The sequence below is a fragment of the Brachyhypopomus gauderio genome, unplaced genomic scaffold, assembly GCF_052324685.1.
Source record: "Brachyhypopomus gauderio isolate BG-103 unplaced genomic scaffold, BGAUD_0.2 sc120, whole genome shotgun sequence".
Lineage (NCBI taxonomy): Eukaryota > Metazoa > Chordata > Actinopteri > Gymnotiformes > Hypopomidae > Brachyhypopomus > Brachyhypopomus gauderio.
The window spans coordinates 195532-211002 of NW_027506941.1; the positions used below are offsets into that span (position 1 = coordinate 195532).

At 43.2% G+C, this 15471-nt stretch overlaps 1 protein-coding gene across 8 annotated transcripts; it reads right to left on the reverse strand.

Moving 5' to 3' along the window:
* Nucleotides 1–323: 323 nt before the first annotated feature.
* On the reverse strand, nt 324–15034 carry LOC143498865 (CUGBP Elav-like family member 2). 8 transcript variants are annotated; one of them, XM_076993750.1, is made up of 6 exons: nt 13150–15034; nt 11631–11744; nt 8258–8455; nt 7299–7442; nt 6926–7096; nt 324–4774 (listed from the first exon to the last, which is right to left on the reverse strand). In XM_076993750.1, the coding sequence occupies exons 1-5, from the start codon at nt 13280–13282 to the stop codon at nt 6969–6971; spliced, it is 717 nt and encodes a 238-aa protein (XP_076849865.1). In that variant the 5' UTR covers nt 13283–15034; the 3' UTR covers nt 324–4774; nt 6926–6968. The 8 variants fall into 8 exon arrangements, with proteins under 8 accessions (XP_076849865.1, XP_076849863.1, XP_076849864.1 ...); XM_076993748.1 differs by having other exon boundaries at nt 11619–11744; XM_076993749.1 differs by having other exon boundaries at nt 11631–11747.
* Between the last annotated feature and the right edge of the window lie 437 nt (nt 15035–15471).

Genomic DNA, 15471 nt, shown 5'->3' on the forward strand with positions numbered 1-15471 from the left:
TGAGTTTAGGAACCGATATCAGAATTCAAAATGGCTGTCCAGCTACTGTTACAGCAAATTGGGCTGCACAGAAATATACATATAAAACATCATTATGTATATTTACCATGTTTGGTGATGAGACTGCAGGGACAACTGGATGAAATCAACTGCACTAATGCATAAAACAAAACAAAAAATGTCAAACGAAAAAAGAAAATACAGAGAGAGAGAGAGAGAGAGAGAGAGAGAGAGAAAGAGGCGAGAGACTAGAGGGTTGCGTGAACATTGTTACAACATTGGACAGGTACCAGAACAGTACAGCACAGAGAGAGAGACAGGTATTAGGAAAAATGATTTAATATCGGAGACAGAAGCAAAAAACTGCATCACACAAGAACGTACATTTACAAAAATAAGTCCGACTGTTTCAGCTACACAGTTAGGTTAACAGCGAAGGACAGAGAAACCAGAAAAATCTAAACAGCTAAAAGCAAAAAACTCCTCAAATTACTGTTTTATCTCTTTGTCAAACTAATACATTTATCCACTGAAGGTGACTAAATACTTCTAAATCTTCTAATCGCCTTATCATGGAGACTGCACAATACTGAACGAAATGAAACTTACCGCTGTCGTAAAGACGCTTGGAAAAGACAAACTGCGTTAAGTATTTATAAGCCAAAAGGAAAACTTCCGACCCTCTTTCCGAAAGAAAAAAAAAACAGAAAAAGAAAGAAAAAGGAAGGAAACCAAATGCTGAAGTGAACAATAAGAGGCCAAAAGATACCAAGCCAAAGTTCTCCTAGAAAATCGTTATATTAAAACCTAAGCGTTCTGGATGCCAACTAGAAATCAAGCTAGGGAACCAGCCACTGGCCGACCCCTCGTTTGGGCCAGACAGACTCTCAAGTAGTTTTTTTTTTTCTTTAATTGCCAGTATAAAAAGTTGCACTGGTACAAAAGGCATAAGTACAATCAGTTTTAGAAATAGGAAAGCCTGCTTTTTTTGTATTTTTTCAAATCCCATCCAATGACAGATTTCAAAGTGTTGTCAAACAAACATGTACCACACTTACATAATCCACTGAAATGCATTGACTTTGGCTTTTCTCAAGACAATACTTAAAACTATTTAAATGTGTTTAGAATCAAACAAAATTATATTAATCTACAGACGACAAGCTTTTTTATACGGCACATCAGATCAACACACATACATTTTTTTCTCCAAAAAACTTGACAGAATAAGCCAAAATGCAAAGAAACTACACTTTTCCTTTAAAATACACTGTTGTTAAATAGCACTTAGAGAAAGAAAAAAACAGAAAGAACAAACAGATTTAAGAGAAGATGTGTGTGGTGAAGAAAACCCCTGAGTAAAGAGTCTCAGCAAGCACTTCTGCAAAGACCCCTGTGAGTTTGTGCTTTATCAAATATCTATCAGATATGTGTGTGTGTGTCTGTCTGTGTGTGTGTGTGTGTGTGCGCGCGCCCATGATTGTGTACACATGTATGTGAGAATCAGAAAGCATGAGATGGCAGGGGTCTGTGAATGTGTCTAAAAGTGAATGTAATGAAATCTCACCCTGTATATTTTGATATTGGCGAAGTAAAATAGTGATAAGGTAAGGTGAAATACACACACACACACACACACACACACACACACACACACACACACACACACACACACACACACACACACACTTACTGTGGGAGACAAAAGTGAACCAGTATTAGTATTTCCAGCTCTTTCTAAAGCTCATAGTTCAGCTATTTCAGGGGAAATTATGACACTTCCCAGCACATAGTCTATTCAGTCTCAATTCAAGCTGTTTTATAAAACTATAGCTTCATTGACATCATACCACAGGATGTAAATCTGTAAGGACAGTCAGTGATAATTCCACATGCTTTATATGTGCTAGTTTATTGTTTGTGTGTGTGTGCATGTGTGTGTGCTTTAATCTTTGTTCAAGTGGTCAAAGGGCTTGGCAAATCTAACAGTAAATCCACGGAATCAAAATCTGAGAGCTTGAACTGAAGATGTAAAGGATGGAAAGACACGAGGGAGGGCCGCCCTCGCCGGAGCTAACCGCTAACCTTTCACACGCAGGCTCGCATCAGTCTGCCTCCTCCAGGTTTGGTGATAAGGTAATAATTGTTACTTGGACATCAATTAGGACGCAACACACACACACACACACACACACACACACACACACACACACACACACACAAATAACCTTGGCGTTCTTTACACACAGGCAGCAGCCCACTCCACCCCACTAATACTGAGTGTCACGTTAAGGCAACGGCAGGATTTGGGTAGAAAATAGTGCTTCAGAATGAAGTAAACAGGGTTTTTAGGGGGGCAGGCTGTCAACTACGTTTGTAAACAAGATCTATACGGGCCATTTACAACACGTGTAAACGTTCAGACCATGCAAAGTGCTTTCAGAGATATTACTGCGGACAGGCCTTTCTCCTTTGGCGTCAGGGTGTTCTAAGACCTTTACATACTAAGTCCTGAAAAGCACACAGGCAGAAAAAAGCAGAGAAATGGAATTGAGGCGAAAGTTATCCCCTAACAACAAACAAGTATTCACACCGAAACCGCAAGTTCAGCGTATGAGATAGAGAGAGAGGGAAAGAGACACAGAGAATGTGTATGTTCTAGAGAAACGTCATCTTGCTATTGATCCCGATGCATCGCAGTCTATCTCATATCATAACGCATTATCATTGAGTTTCAACGGCTCTTCACATGCACAACCTTGTAAAAGCTCTCATCACATCTTCTTGTACTTGAGTGAGTTGCAGCTATCCAATCGTCAAGCCTGGCATTGTGAATAACCCCAGATATTTGGAACATGTGTGTGGGTGCACATGATGAGAAGATGCACTACTGAGACTCCTGCCCAGGGGCTCACATACACACACCATCAAAGAAAAGAGGGTAGCGAGGTCAACCTTTAGCACAGGTGTGTGTATGCGTGCATGCATGTGGGTGTGGCTGTGCTCGTGCACGTGGACTTGTGTGGGTGTGTGCTTGTGAAAGAGAGAGAGAGAGAGAGAGTGAGAGAGAGTGACACATGGGCACTTTTTACACCTTTACAAAAAAGGAAAAAAAAAAAAACAGGAACAGTTCAGGCAACAAGACCACAGAAGAGCAAGGTTAACAACCGTTTTTTAAATCTATATCTTTAAATATGAGGGATTCATACAAAACACTTATGTAATAAAATACCCATGTTATCAAATAATTTCACAAGTAATACACAGAAGCTGTAGGCAGGATGTACCGTCTGAATTTGGCACTAAATTCCACTCATTTTGTTTTTTTCTTCATAAGAAAAAAAAATCACATTTTGCTGAACAACGTAACACATCTAAATATTGTTTCCCACAATAGAAATAAAAATAATAATTATAATAATAATAATAAATGACACTGATGCTTCACAAGCTGACATTGTACTTTTTAAATGTTTATATAGCTAATTACCCAACATGAAATTTAGCAAATAGGGACTCAAAAAAAAAGAAAAAAAGAAAAAAAAGAAAAGAACAAAAACAAAACAAAACCAAAACAATGATACTGCAGTAGCAATAGTACTATGGTAGGCTTTGTCTAGGTTCAAGTAAACTGATTTTAGTCTTCTCTTTAAAACACGAGACAAATAAGACTATTAGACTTGGGATGAATTCACGACTTAATCCACGAAAAGCACCGACGGAAACGCGGGTCACACAAACTGGTTTTTTTCCTCTATACATTTAAACAGTATAAAATATAGGTCATTTCATGTGCATTTATACCACGGATTGTCTAACTGTAGGTCAGTTCAGCAAAAGGTGTGACATGTAGGTAGCATTTCCCCCAAACAGGGCACTCTTTTTTATTGTTTTTTATACCTTTACTACTCTAGAAAAAAGTGGTTTTATATAGACTTTAATGAGAAACCAAGCCACTTAAAATGGCCTTATCAAAAAACTTTACACTGCCTGAAAAATGTAAAAACCACAAGCAAGCTCTGAGAGACTCTAATATCAATCGGACAGTTTTTTCATTAAAACTGCGTGGAAGTAGTCTATTTCTCATAGAAACCGGCACGGGCTCCTTCTGTTGGCCTCATACAGAGAAGCGCAGCAACAGGAAGTCCCAAAGCCAATCCCTGTATTGTACTTTCAAGTTTACTTTAAATGAATGAAAAAGAAGAAAAGGAAAAAGAAAGAAAAAAAAGTCTAAACATAAAGAGAAAAAATGCTAAACTAACAAATGTAAGTCAAACGCAAATTCTTTTAATTCCTTTGCCACAGGATGGATTTATTATTTATTTATGTATTTATTTATTTATTTATTTATTTAAATTAATAACATGATGCTTCAGGTTAAAAATGATGCTTCAGGTTATGGTGTTAAATATACTCTACCTATTTGTAAATGCAGCTTTTTCACATAAATGTTTTTCTTCCTTCCTTCTGTCCCCCACCCCTCCCCCACCCGTTATTCCAAATTAACCAAGAAACAAATTAAAAAACAACAGAAACAGTTCAAATAAGCTTAAAATGAGGTCACATGCAAAAACGTCCAAAAAAAGAGAGGTCAAGCTAAGATCAAAGGTTGAGAGATCAGTAGGAGGAGACCAGGTTATGATCAGGAGAACTCAGAAAGACATCGGAAACAATGACGACACGATGAGACGGGTTTTTTTTTTTTTTTTTTTTTTTTTGAACGCCACGTAGACATGCTAGGCAAACGATGAGCAAAGAGTCATGGAGATGAGTTCTAGGGAAGAAAACGGGAGAGGAGAGTTACACACACAGCTCTGGCACACAACTACAGCATTAAAACCATGAGAACAACAACTGACAAACAACAACGTCAACGACGACGACGACGACAACAGCACTACTGACCAGCTGTGCACCATAAGAATCATTCTCAGCACTTTCCTTTTTAACTATTGACTTTTTTCAAAATACTACACATATTTCAAATGGGTAAACATATACATAAATGATATATACATACACACACACACACACACACACACACACACACACACACACACACACATACACCTACACGCACACACATAGCACCCAAAAGTATCCATCAATGTCCCCTTTGTGAGACAAGTAAATGGATCTTCATTGGGGAATTAGAGATCAACAATAACAAAAACCCTACTGTTTTTAATGCACAAATTAAACAATCAAACAAACAAACAAACAAAAAGAAAACACTGGACAAAGCTAAATGAAACGTAAGGAAAAAGAACAAGAGATTGAACATGTGAAGTGCGACTACTTATGAGAAGGGAGAAAATGAAAAAGGAGTCCAGAGAGAGAGAGGGAGAGAGAGAGATAGAGAGAGAGAGAGAGAATAAAAAAGTTAGGAGGTAGGGCTTCACAATTTTCTAAAGTTGACCCCTCATACGCACAAAACATTTTTAAGCCTCTGCAAGTGGTTAATCATGCAAAAGGCCTGGATTGTGTTTGGTGGTGTTTTAGTGTTGTAACTGAGCATTTTCACTCATAAATCAGTTCTAGACTAAAACCAGTGCACCCTCCTTTGTGACAGTCCCTCTGAAAACTAACCACAGAAATTACACACGCCTGACACAGTAACTTACACTACGATGTAACTGTACCTTAAAACTGTAATGCACTAATCATTTGAAATGGCAGTTCTCGTTTTAAAATTCAAACGGTTCTTTGTGTTTGGACAACTGTGCAGCCCCGTGCAACAGAAGCGTGACGTTATAGATGGAAGAGAGACAGAGCGAACAGGAGGGAGACAGAAAAGAGAGAGCGAGACAGAAAAGAGAGGGAGACAGGGGGTGACCGTGTGTTCTCTTTACACACAGGCTTCATGAGAATAGTGGACAAGGCTCCAGATAGAGAGACCACGCCTTTAGGAACCCAATAACTTAACGAGAATAAATAAAGTCCTTTACTTTAGAGGCAGTAGAAATTTTATATAAAAATATAACTGTTTTTTTTTTTTTACAAATAAAATTTACAGGCCTGTGGCTTTCTGTACTTTAGTTTTGTTCTTTCAATAAACATCAAGTATTTTCAGTTTGACCCCCCCACCAAACACTTAGAACACTTTATTAGCTTCTCATTTTTAGCTATCAACAGATCAAAATCTTTTATAATGCTCTACAGAAAATGTAATGCTCTCTTTGACAAAAAATGCTCTAAGACAGAATAGTCTGAACTAATTTTGGTAATTTTAAAAGTGTAAAAAAAAGAAAAAAAATTAAAATAAATTAATTAATTTAAAACAAAAAGAAACAAAAATTCAATGTTTAATGGCAGGTGTTTTAGAGAGTCTGTTTTGGCAGTTGTTGCCGTTGACTACAGAGAGGCCACAGCAGGTTCAACCCTTTTCTCTCTGGTGCCAGTGGGCCAAGGGGTCAAAGGAGCAGCGGAGCCCGGGGCTGACACCAGAGGTCAAAGGGCAAAGGTTAACGTGCATATTGGTGCTTTTGCTCAGGTCTGACCCATTCCTACGCATTCTCACAAGTCTCAGGTTCACAAAGAGAAACTAACCGCAGTCTAGATAGAGATCTTTTCTTTCTGCTGTTGTTGTCGTCATCATAAAACAAAATAGGCATCATATAAATATTTACTTAAAAAAAACAACTTAAAATAGTTTACACAACTCAAAAACTAGCAATAATAGCTGTTCATTCATCGCAGGTCATACAAAATAATGGCAAAAATGGAAGCGTTTATGTGGAAAATAAACCAAATAATATCAAGAATTAATAATAATAATAATAATACTGCAATCAAAAAAGCTTAAAAAGAAGGTTTGGGGGAATTGGCTCCCTCTAGTGATTTAAGGGTGAAACGTCCCCCCATGTCCCCTCCCCCTCCCTCCCGGGGTCCCAGTGTGGTTGCCGTGGCAGTGGTGGGGACTTACCCTAGCAGTGTACAGGGAGAGAGGAGTGGCCCTAGCACTAAGTTCAGTAGGGCTTGCTGTCATTCTTGGAGCGCTTCAGCTGAACCTTCAGACGCTTCATGCCGATCTGAAACCCATTCATTGCCTGGATCGCTGCTTGTGCGGACACGGGATTGTCATAACTGACGAAACCTGAGAGTGGGAGAGAGGGAGAGAGGGAGAGAGAGAGGGAGAGAGGGAGAGAGAGAGGGAGAGAGGGAGAAAGAAAGTGACAGAGAGAAAGTACATGACAGGCAGGAAATGAGAGATGGATGGAGTAGCAATAGAGGAGAGAAGGGATTTTACGCAAACGCGAGAAACACCAATGAACAGACACTATGATGGGCCTGCGTACCGAAGCACTTGCTCAGATTGGTCTGTTTGTCGATGAAGACTTTGGCCGACACTACATTTCCAAAAGGCATGAACATCTGCAGAATGTCTTGGTCCCCAAACTCCTGTGGCAGGTGGTAGATGAACAGGTTGGCCCCTTCTGGTCCTGCACACCAACACACACATTTCATTTTATGCGATCACTGTTACTTTTTAGTATTTTTTATAGGAACATTTTCATATACTGCGGTGCTTGGAAATAATCCTTGTGACTCAGTAAGAGCTCAGAAACTTTAATGTGTGTGTGTGTGTGTGTGTGTGTGTGTGTGTGTGTGTGTGTGTGTGTGTGTGTGTGTGTGTGTGCATGCGCAAACACACATTTGAGTACATATGTAGGTTTTGTAGCCTTTTTCTTGCTATAGAGGGTGGTGCGTGTGTGTGCATATGAAAAAGTATAAATGTGTGTATAAATGGTTTTGTATTCATCACATTATGGGTACATTCTGTTTATAGAACCACCTTGTTGGGACAAAGACATTGTGGGGACAGCTATCCAAGGTAGACCTATTTATGCTCTCAGGCTTAATGTGTGTACAGGGGGTTCTCGACTTACGACGTTGATCCTTTCCTACATCGCGTCGTAAACCGATTTTCGGTGTAAGTTGGTACGTACGTACATACTGTACGTAAGTAACATACTGTAAGCACCTATCCTATCCTAACACAGTAATTATCGAAAAACACATGTAAAATACGTTTAATAATTAAATGAAACAGGAATAATAAACGACGCGTTTACGACACAAAACCACTTACGTCGAAACAAGGCTTTATACAGTAAATGGGAGATGTGTCGTAACCACAAAACATCGTAACTCGGGACTGACGTAACCTGAGGATCTCCTATATTGGGTTATTGTTTATTGGATGAACTGGATAGGTGTGTGTGTGTGTGTGTGTGTGTGTGTGTGTGTTCCTCACCCTCTTTCTGGCTGCCCGCTGCGCTCTGCTGCTGCAGCAGTGACTGGCTGTACAGGGTGGGCAGGGCGGCGGCAGCATACTGCTGGATCCCTGAGTAGGCCTGTGTGAGGGCGTCCATGGGTCCGGCCGAGCCGTTAGTCAGCGCCCCGCTGCCCAGCCCCCCGTTCAGGGCAGCCATACCTGAGAGCATGTGAGCAACTTTACATAAAACCCAACAATAAAGAAGAAAGAGGTGCACTTACTCGTTAGCGCTTGGGACGGGGGAGGTGTTTTTTTATTTTCTACAACACGACACACACACACACACACACACAAACATGGAAATAAACGCACACACAACAGTGTAATACACATACACAAGACATGAACACATAGAAAACATAACAGACAACATAGGAAGACAATATATTAACAGGTTACAGACACCAAAAATGGACAGTTGTTAATAAAATATTACCCATGTCAAACACATAAAACGCACACACATACATACGACCACACAAAAAACACACACACCACATACAAAGTAAAGTAAATAATAATTATGGTACAGAACGGTATAAGCGTGTGGATAGCATGGTCAACTCATGCAGACTACATCACAACAGCAGCGTAGCAAAATCACCACCACAAGTTCAAACATCTGTCCACAACTCATGACATCATCATCGTAAGCCTTAACACATCTCAACCCTAACCTTAATCATTGCCCTAACCCAATGCTCTCATCTTAACACCATATACGGCCATGAAAATTAATCTATTTAGGCTAAAACAGTAGCTTATTTTCATTTGGGCTTAAGCAGTATTCTTTTAGAAACTCCATTATGCTGTAGCTTGTACTGTTGTATTAATGTACGCCCTTTTAAGTATTTAACTTATTAAAATGATTAAAATGTCATTATTACTGTTGTTTATGAATCATTGACAAAAGCAGAATTCCAAAAAAACACTTTAAGAAACGCTTAAAAAAAACTCTTCCCACATTATGCCTAAATTACCTACACATTAGTAGTTATTCTCTCTCAGGGCATCGTTCATATTGGATATACACTCGAACTGCCTCCAGCTTCTAAGAGTTCATGTAGACTCTTAGAGTGTGTGCCCATGTGTGTGTGTGTGTGTGTGTGTGTGTGTGTGTGTGTGTGTGTGTGTGTGAAAAATGTTTACGCTGCAATACGGATGGTCAACAACACCAGATCCATATTTGAGAATGCCTGAGATGTTTGAAATCTACTCCCCACCAGAGGGTGCTGTAGAGCATGCTAGTTATGTTCTGGTCAGCAGTTCTAAAATGTTTGGCCCAACGGATCAAACCGGCTACTTTTACAAACTAAAGGGCTTTTCAAAAGACAGCAGACAGGACACACGCTGGCCGTCCCGCACTTTACACGCAACAATGCAGCAGCTTGTCTTTGTGGCAACAATTCTACGTGAAATGAAATGGGTTCACGTGAGGCAGTCCGTTGCAGTCTGCACTGTAGTTTAAAAATCATGAAGGCGTGACAAGTGTGTTTAGCTTTTGTAGGTATTAAATATAATTGTCTGCTGCCTCTGAAACTACGGCTACGGTTGCTACGGTTAAGGCGCTTTGTCACATGGGGGAGGATTATTGTGAATTTGAGTTCAATCGAACGGTCCTGAGGCGGGAGGCAGCGGAGGCTTGCTGAATGTCTTTTGAGTGACGGCTTCAAAACGCGAACACCAGCTGGCACTAAAACGGCCATCTCAACACTGGAGGGAGGTGTTGGCGTCTCGCGGAATCAGTGCTTGAGCGCGTGTGCGCGCGTGAGTGTGTGTGTGTGACTTTAACGACGTAACACAAGTTCAGGCAACCAAATCGGTTCACGACGATCCAAACCCAGGAAGAAAACCCAGAACAACTCTCACTAGAAAACAATTTGTTCTGTCTACTAAGTACAAGGCACAAGTGTGGCCTAATCAGGTGTGTGTGTGTGTGTGTATGTTATAACGACTGATTCATGCATATTTACTGAGTGGCCTTTTGGCTTGAAGGCCTGCAAACAATAAATGATGAGCAGGGTTCGGAGAGAGGCGCTTCCTCATTTATACTGCAATAATTACAATACTGACCTTTACTATTCAATTAAACTATACGGCCTCTTAAATGAGCGGCGGGTGTACGCGTGGGTGCTCGCGTGTGTGCGTTCGCCGTGTGTGTGCGTTAAAAAAGGGGGATCTGAATGAATGCAAAATGAACGATGTTCTGTTTCAGAGAGCTTGATTTATAAAATCAGAAACTGGCTGAAAGGTCATTTTGGAAGGGAGACAGCGGAGTTCAGGTCACTCACACAAAACACCCGTGCGCTCACATACTCAGAATGCAAATAAGCACGTATAGGATCCTGTGCAGCCCTGAAGATGTGCTGTAGAGCTTTGTTGGACCAGTAACCTAACAAAACCTGATCCAGGTCACTAAGAAACATCTCTGCACGAGAACCTGGTGGAACTGAACTCTGTAGGATCAGAGTTGAGGAGCTCTGCCATGTTAATGGTTGTTTGGATACCAGATTTCATGTGCACACACACACACACACACGTTATTGTGCCCACTGAGTAAGATATCAAATGTAAGGACTGCCTTAGCTCCATCACTCTAATGTCCTGAATTGCAAACACTAATCACTGTCTCTTCTTAATGGCAAACATGACCTCATTGAAACAGCCCTCCGAGAGACTGAAACACTTTTCTTCTTCTAGTCAGCACACAAGTCGATCTTCCTACTCTATAAATAGTAAATACAAGGACATGAATAATCTAGCACACACACACACACACACACACACAAGCAGACGACCTAACTCACAGTACGAGTACGCAACAGAGTGGGCGATGGATTAGCACGGCGTCAGGTGTGTGAATGTGTCTGCAGAGATGTGGCAAAGTGGAGTTTGCTTCACGATCACACACACGTGCGCCAGAGCAACATGGAGCTGGGTTCAGGTCCAGCTAAGCTCCTGTGAGTTCCTCTCCTGTAGCCCACGTCCAACCAAACTAACCATCACTTTATTTCCTGAACGGCACGGGACGTAGACCACACCATACAAAGAACATGAACACACACGTGTAGCGACAGTCCAAGAAGCACAGGCGAACACCAACACACACACACACACACACACAACAGCAAACTCCCATCAAGCCCAGGGAGGTGCCCTTCGTACGTTTAATAATCGACTTCTTTTCGTCACTGTGGGAAGCCACGAGTGCGTGCGAGAGTGGGCGTGGGGAAACAGGTGGGGCGGGTGCTCCGGGCATCTCTCTGGGCGTGTGCGCACAGCGGGCGTATGTGGGCGTACTGGGGTGAAATGGGTGACGTGGATGCAGGGTTATACTCACTGTTGACGCTACCTGCTAGTGCGTTTATGTTGTTGAGGCCCACGGTGGCCCCAGCCAGCCCCTGCAGCGTGCCCAGGGAGCCCAGCGAGCTCATAGCTCCCGCACTGGAGTTAGCAGTGGACCCTGCTGCTGAGAGGAGGGGGGGGGAGAGGGAGGAGGGGAGAGAGAGAGAGGGAGGAGGGGGGAGAGAGAGGGGGGAGGGGGGAGAGAGAGGGGGGAGGGGGGAGAGAGAGAGAGGGAGGAGGGGAGAGAGAGGGGGGAGGGGGGAGAGAGGGAGGAGGGGAGAGAGAGAGAGGGAGGAGGGGAGAGAGAGGGAGGAGGGGGGAGAGGGAGGAGGGGAGAGAGAGGGAGGAGGGGGGAGAGAGAGGGAGGAGGGGGGAGAGAGAGAGAGGGAGGAGGGGAGAGAGAGGGGGGAGGGGGGGAGAGAGGGAGGAGGGGGGAGAGAGGGGGGAGGGGAGAGAGAGGGGGAGGGGGGAGAGAGAGGGAGGAGGGGGGAGAGAGGGGGGAGGGGGGAGGGGGGAGAGAGAGAGGGAGAGACAGAAAACAGAGAAACAGATAACAGGACCAAAAGAAACAGAAAAAGACAGAGAGAGAGAGAGGAAAGGGAAGAGAGGAAGGGACAGAGAGGGAGAAAACAAGATGGAGAAAGAGAAAAGTTGCACAGTATGTTATAGTGCACAGAAAAAAAAAACTATCTGGCATGACACTAAAAGGTTCACAAATCTTTACCATTTGAACATCCTGCTCTCTCTCTCTCACACACACACACACACAAACACACACACACAAACACACACACAGACACACACACAGAGCGTGCGCACGCATGTGGTGGTATAAAATGCAGGGTGAAGAGAAAGAGGCAGATGAAGAAAGACCGACACCACATGCCTTTGAAAACAGGGATGACATTCATGACTTCTGATATGTGAAATCAACACCTTCTCATTTACTGATTTACTGAGAGAGGGATCGAGAGAGCGAGAGAGTGTTATGAAAAGAGCGATGAAGTGAGGGATGAAAAGAGAAGTGTCAAAGTAATGTGCTCTGGGAAAATAACAGTCCAGCGCTCTGCCCATGTATCTCCAACCAGGAAACATTTTCCCAGTAAATAGTTCCAACTCTTCTCTGAAAATTCCCAAATGGGTGAATCACAATTATAACTCATGATGACTATGGAGTCAAACACCTAACAGCACAGAAACCATAGCATGTTGATGGCCACTTCCCTAGACACATCAGAGCCACTGCTAGGGACCCCCCACCCTCCCACACACACACACATACACACACACACACACACACACAAACCCCTGAAATGCCGGAACACAAGCGTGAAAGACTGAAAACGACGAGCAGGGAAACCGACTAAAAAACGGATGTAGGGAGGAAAACAAAAATGGGAAAAATTAGCATCCGCGCTACGGCTACGATGCTAGCGATGCTAGCGATGAGGAGGGTGAGGAGGACGATGGTGGTGACGGGGGTGTCGGTGGCAGGGTGCTGGTCCGGCTGGGCGGCCGCTGGTTACCTGGGCTGGCCAGGGCTCCCAGAGAGCCGGTGCTGGAGGTGAGGGCACCGGCGGTGGAGGGACTAGCTGAACTCTGAGCGGCCGCGGCAGCTGCTGCCAGAGTGGCCAGATTCTGTAACTGTAGAGCATTCATACCTGAAGAGAGAGAGAGGGTCAGTGTGTGTGTGTGTGTGTGTGTGTGTGTGTGTGTGTGTTTGAAAGAATTGGGCGGTGGCCATGAACATACGAATGTGTGTGCATGTGTGTGAGAGTCACAGCTAAACCGGAGCACTGCGACGCTCACCTACGCTCACACACACACTGGTGTGTTACACTCAGTGAGCAGAGAAAGTGGAGGATCAAACAGGAGAATGCACAGAATGTGTCGTATATACACTCAGTGTATATACTGCAAACTATGAGTTAACACACAGTTAACACGCAAGCGCACGCACACACACACACACACACACACACACACACACACACACACACACACACACACACTAAACACAAGTTAAGACACCCCGGCTACTCTAGATATGCTTTCGGACTTGTTAGACTCGTGGTTTGGCACGCTGCAATATCGAACACGATCTTTCGTTAGCGGAAAAACACAAAGCATGCCTCGTTCATTTGCATATGCTGCAGGCAGCCAATCACGCTCTTCCAGGACTCAAGGCCATAGGTTTCAAAGCTCAAACCCTGTCGTGCGATATTCTCATTCCCTGTCCAGCACACACACACACACACTGAACCAGACAACAGACCCACTTTACTGCAGGAAACATCCACAGATTGTACGTACCAACCACATCAGCGTTTAACCGCTGTATTAGCATGTGTTACTGCGTGCCGTTTCTGTTTGTTCGGGGGACAGCCTACGGTGTTTGTAGCGTGGGTTTCCCAAGGTGCTGGAACTTCTCCTTTGGGATTCGAAACTATGGCAGATGCGGCAGCAGCAGAAGTCAGCTGGCCTGCTCTCGTCTTCTAACACATCCCAAAGGTGCTCCAATGGATTCAGAGCTGGTAGTGAGCTCATAATCATGGTCATGGAACCAGGTTGAGGTGGTAGTCACTATGGCCAAGATGGGGTGCAGTAAGTGGCTTGAGTGATCCCGGCGGGGCTCAGTATATAACCGGAAGACATTCCCACCCCGACCCCAGAACACCAGCACACCCAGACTGCACTGGTGGTGCACATGAGGTCAGGTCCAAGGATTCATGCAGACCATATGCAGACCAGTGCAGAGAAGGAGATCGTGTTTCTCTTCAGTGCTCTCCGAGGCTTCGGTTGTCCGGTTTTAATAAGTCTGGGGCCTGTTGGGAGTCTGAGAACAGAACTTGGTAAGATCTTCTGCTGTTGTGGCCCACCTGCCTCCTGGTTGTGTGCTGTGACGTGTTGTGGAGCTCCGAGGGGCACATTCGGCTCTCCACGCCTTGATAGCGTTTGAGTTGCCATACATATCTTGTCAGATCAGAACAGTCTGGCCAATCTCCTCAGAGCTTCAGTAAAGCGGATCCGTCCACATAACTGAGTGCTTGCTTTTTGCATCATCTTGTGCCATTAGTTCAAACTCCAGAGACCTGTGACTCACCTGGTAGAGCAGGTAGAAGATTCTAGCAACATCAAGATGATGGGTTCAAGTCCCAGGGAGCACATGTACTCTAATCCTGATAAATATGTAAGTAGCTCTGCCAACTGTTGTAAATGTCTAAAATGTAAATGTTGTGTGCGAACACCCAGGAGATGAGGTGTTTTTAAAGTGCTCACATCACGCCATGGTCAGCTTCACTCCACACTCACACTTCTCCCCGTATTCTCATGTTCTTTGACGGGCTCTTCACCTGAGGCTCTTGACCTCTGCCTGCATTGGCTGAATGCTTAATTACAACCAGCAGGAACACACACACACACACACACTCACACTCACTCTCACTCTCTCTCTCTCTCTCTCTCTCTCTCTCCTCTCTCTCTCTCTCTGTATATATATATATATATATATATATATATATATATATATATATATATATATATATATATATATATATATATATTGCACTGCTGATGAAGGACCTCTGTCCAAAATACACACATATATATAGTGAGAAAAAGTATTTGAACACCAGCGATTTTGCAAGTTCTCCCACTTAGGAATCATGGAGGGGTGTGAAATTATTACCGTAGTTACATGTCCACTGTGAGAGACATAAAAAAAAACAGAAAATCAATGCTAATATTTGGTACAGTAGCCTTTGTTTACAATTACAGAGATTAAACGTTTCCTGTAGTTTTTCACCAGGTTTGCACACACTGCAGCAGGGATTTTAGTCCATTCCTCC

What these genes read in the sequence shown, in the direction of transcription:
- LOC143498865 (XM_076993747.1), bottom strand. Translation starts at nt 13,282, where the DNA reads ATGAATGCTCTACAGTTACAGAATCTGGCCACTCTGGCAGCAGCTGCC. An exon ending in AGCGGGCAGCCAGAAAGAGG is followed by an intron (nt 7,443 to 8,257) that starts GTGAGGAACACA and finishes GTTGGTGTGCAG; the next exon opens with GACCAGAAGGGGCCAACCTG. An exon ending in CAATCTGAGCAAGTGCTTCG is followed by an intron (nt 7,097 to 7,298) that starts GTACGCAGGCCC and finishes TCCCACTCTCAG; the next exon opens with GTTTCGTCAGTTATGACAAT.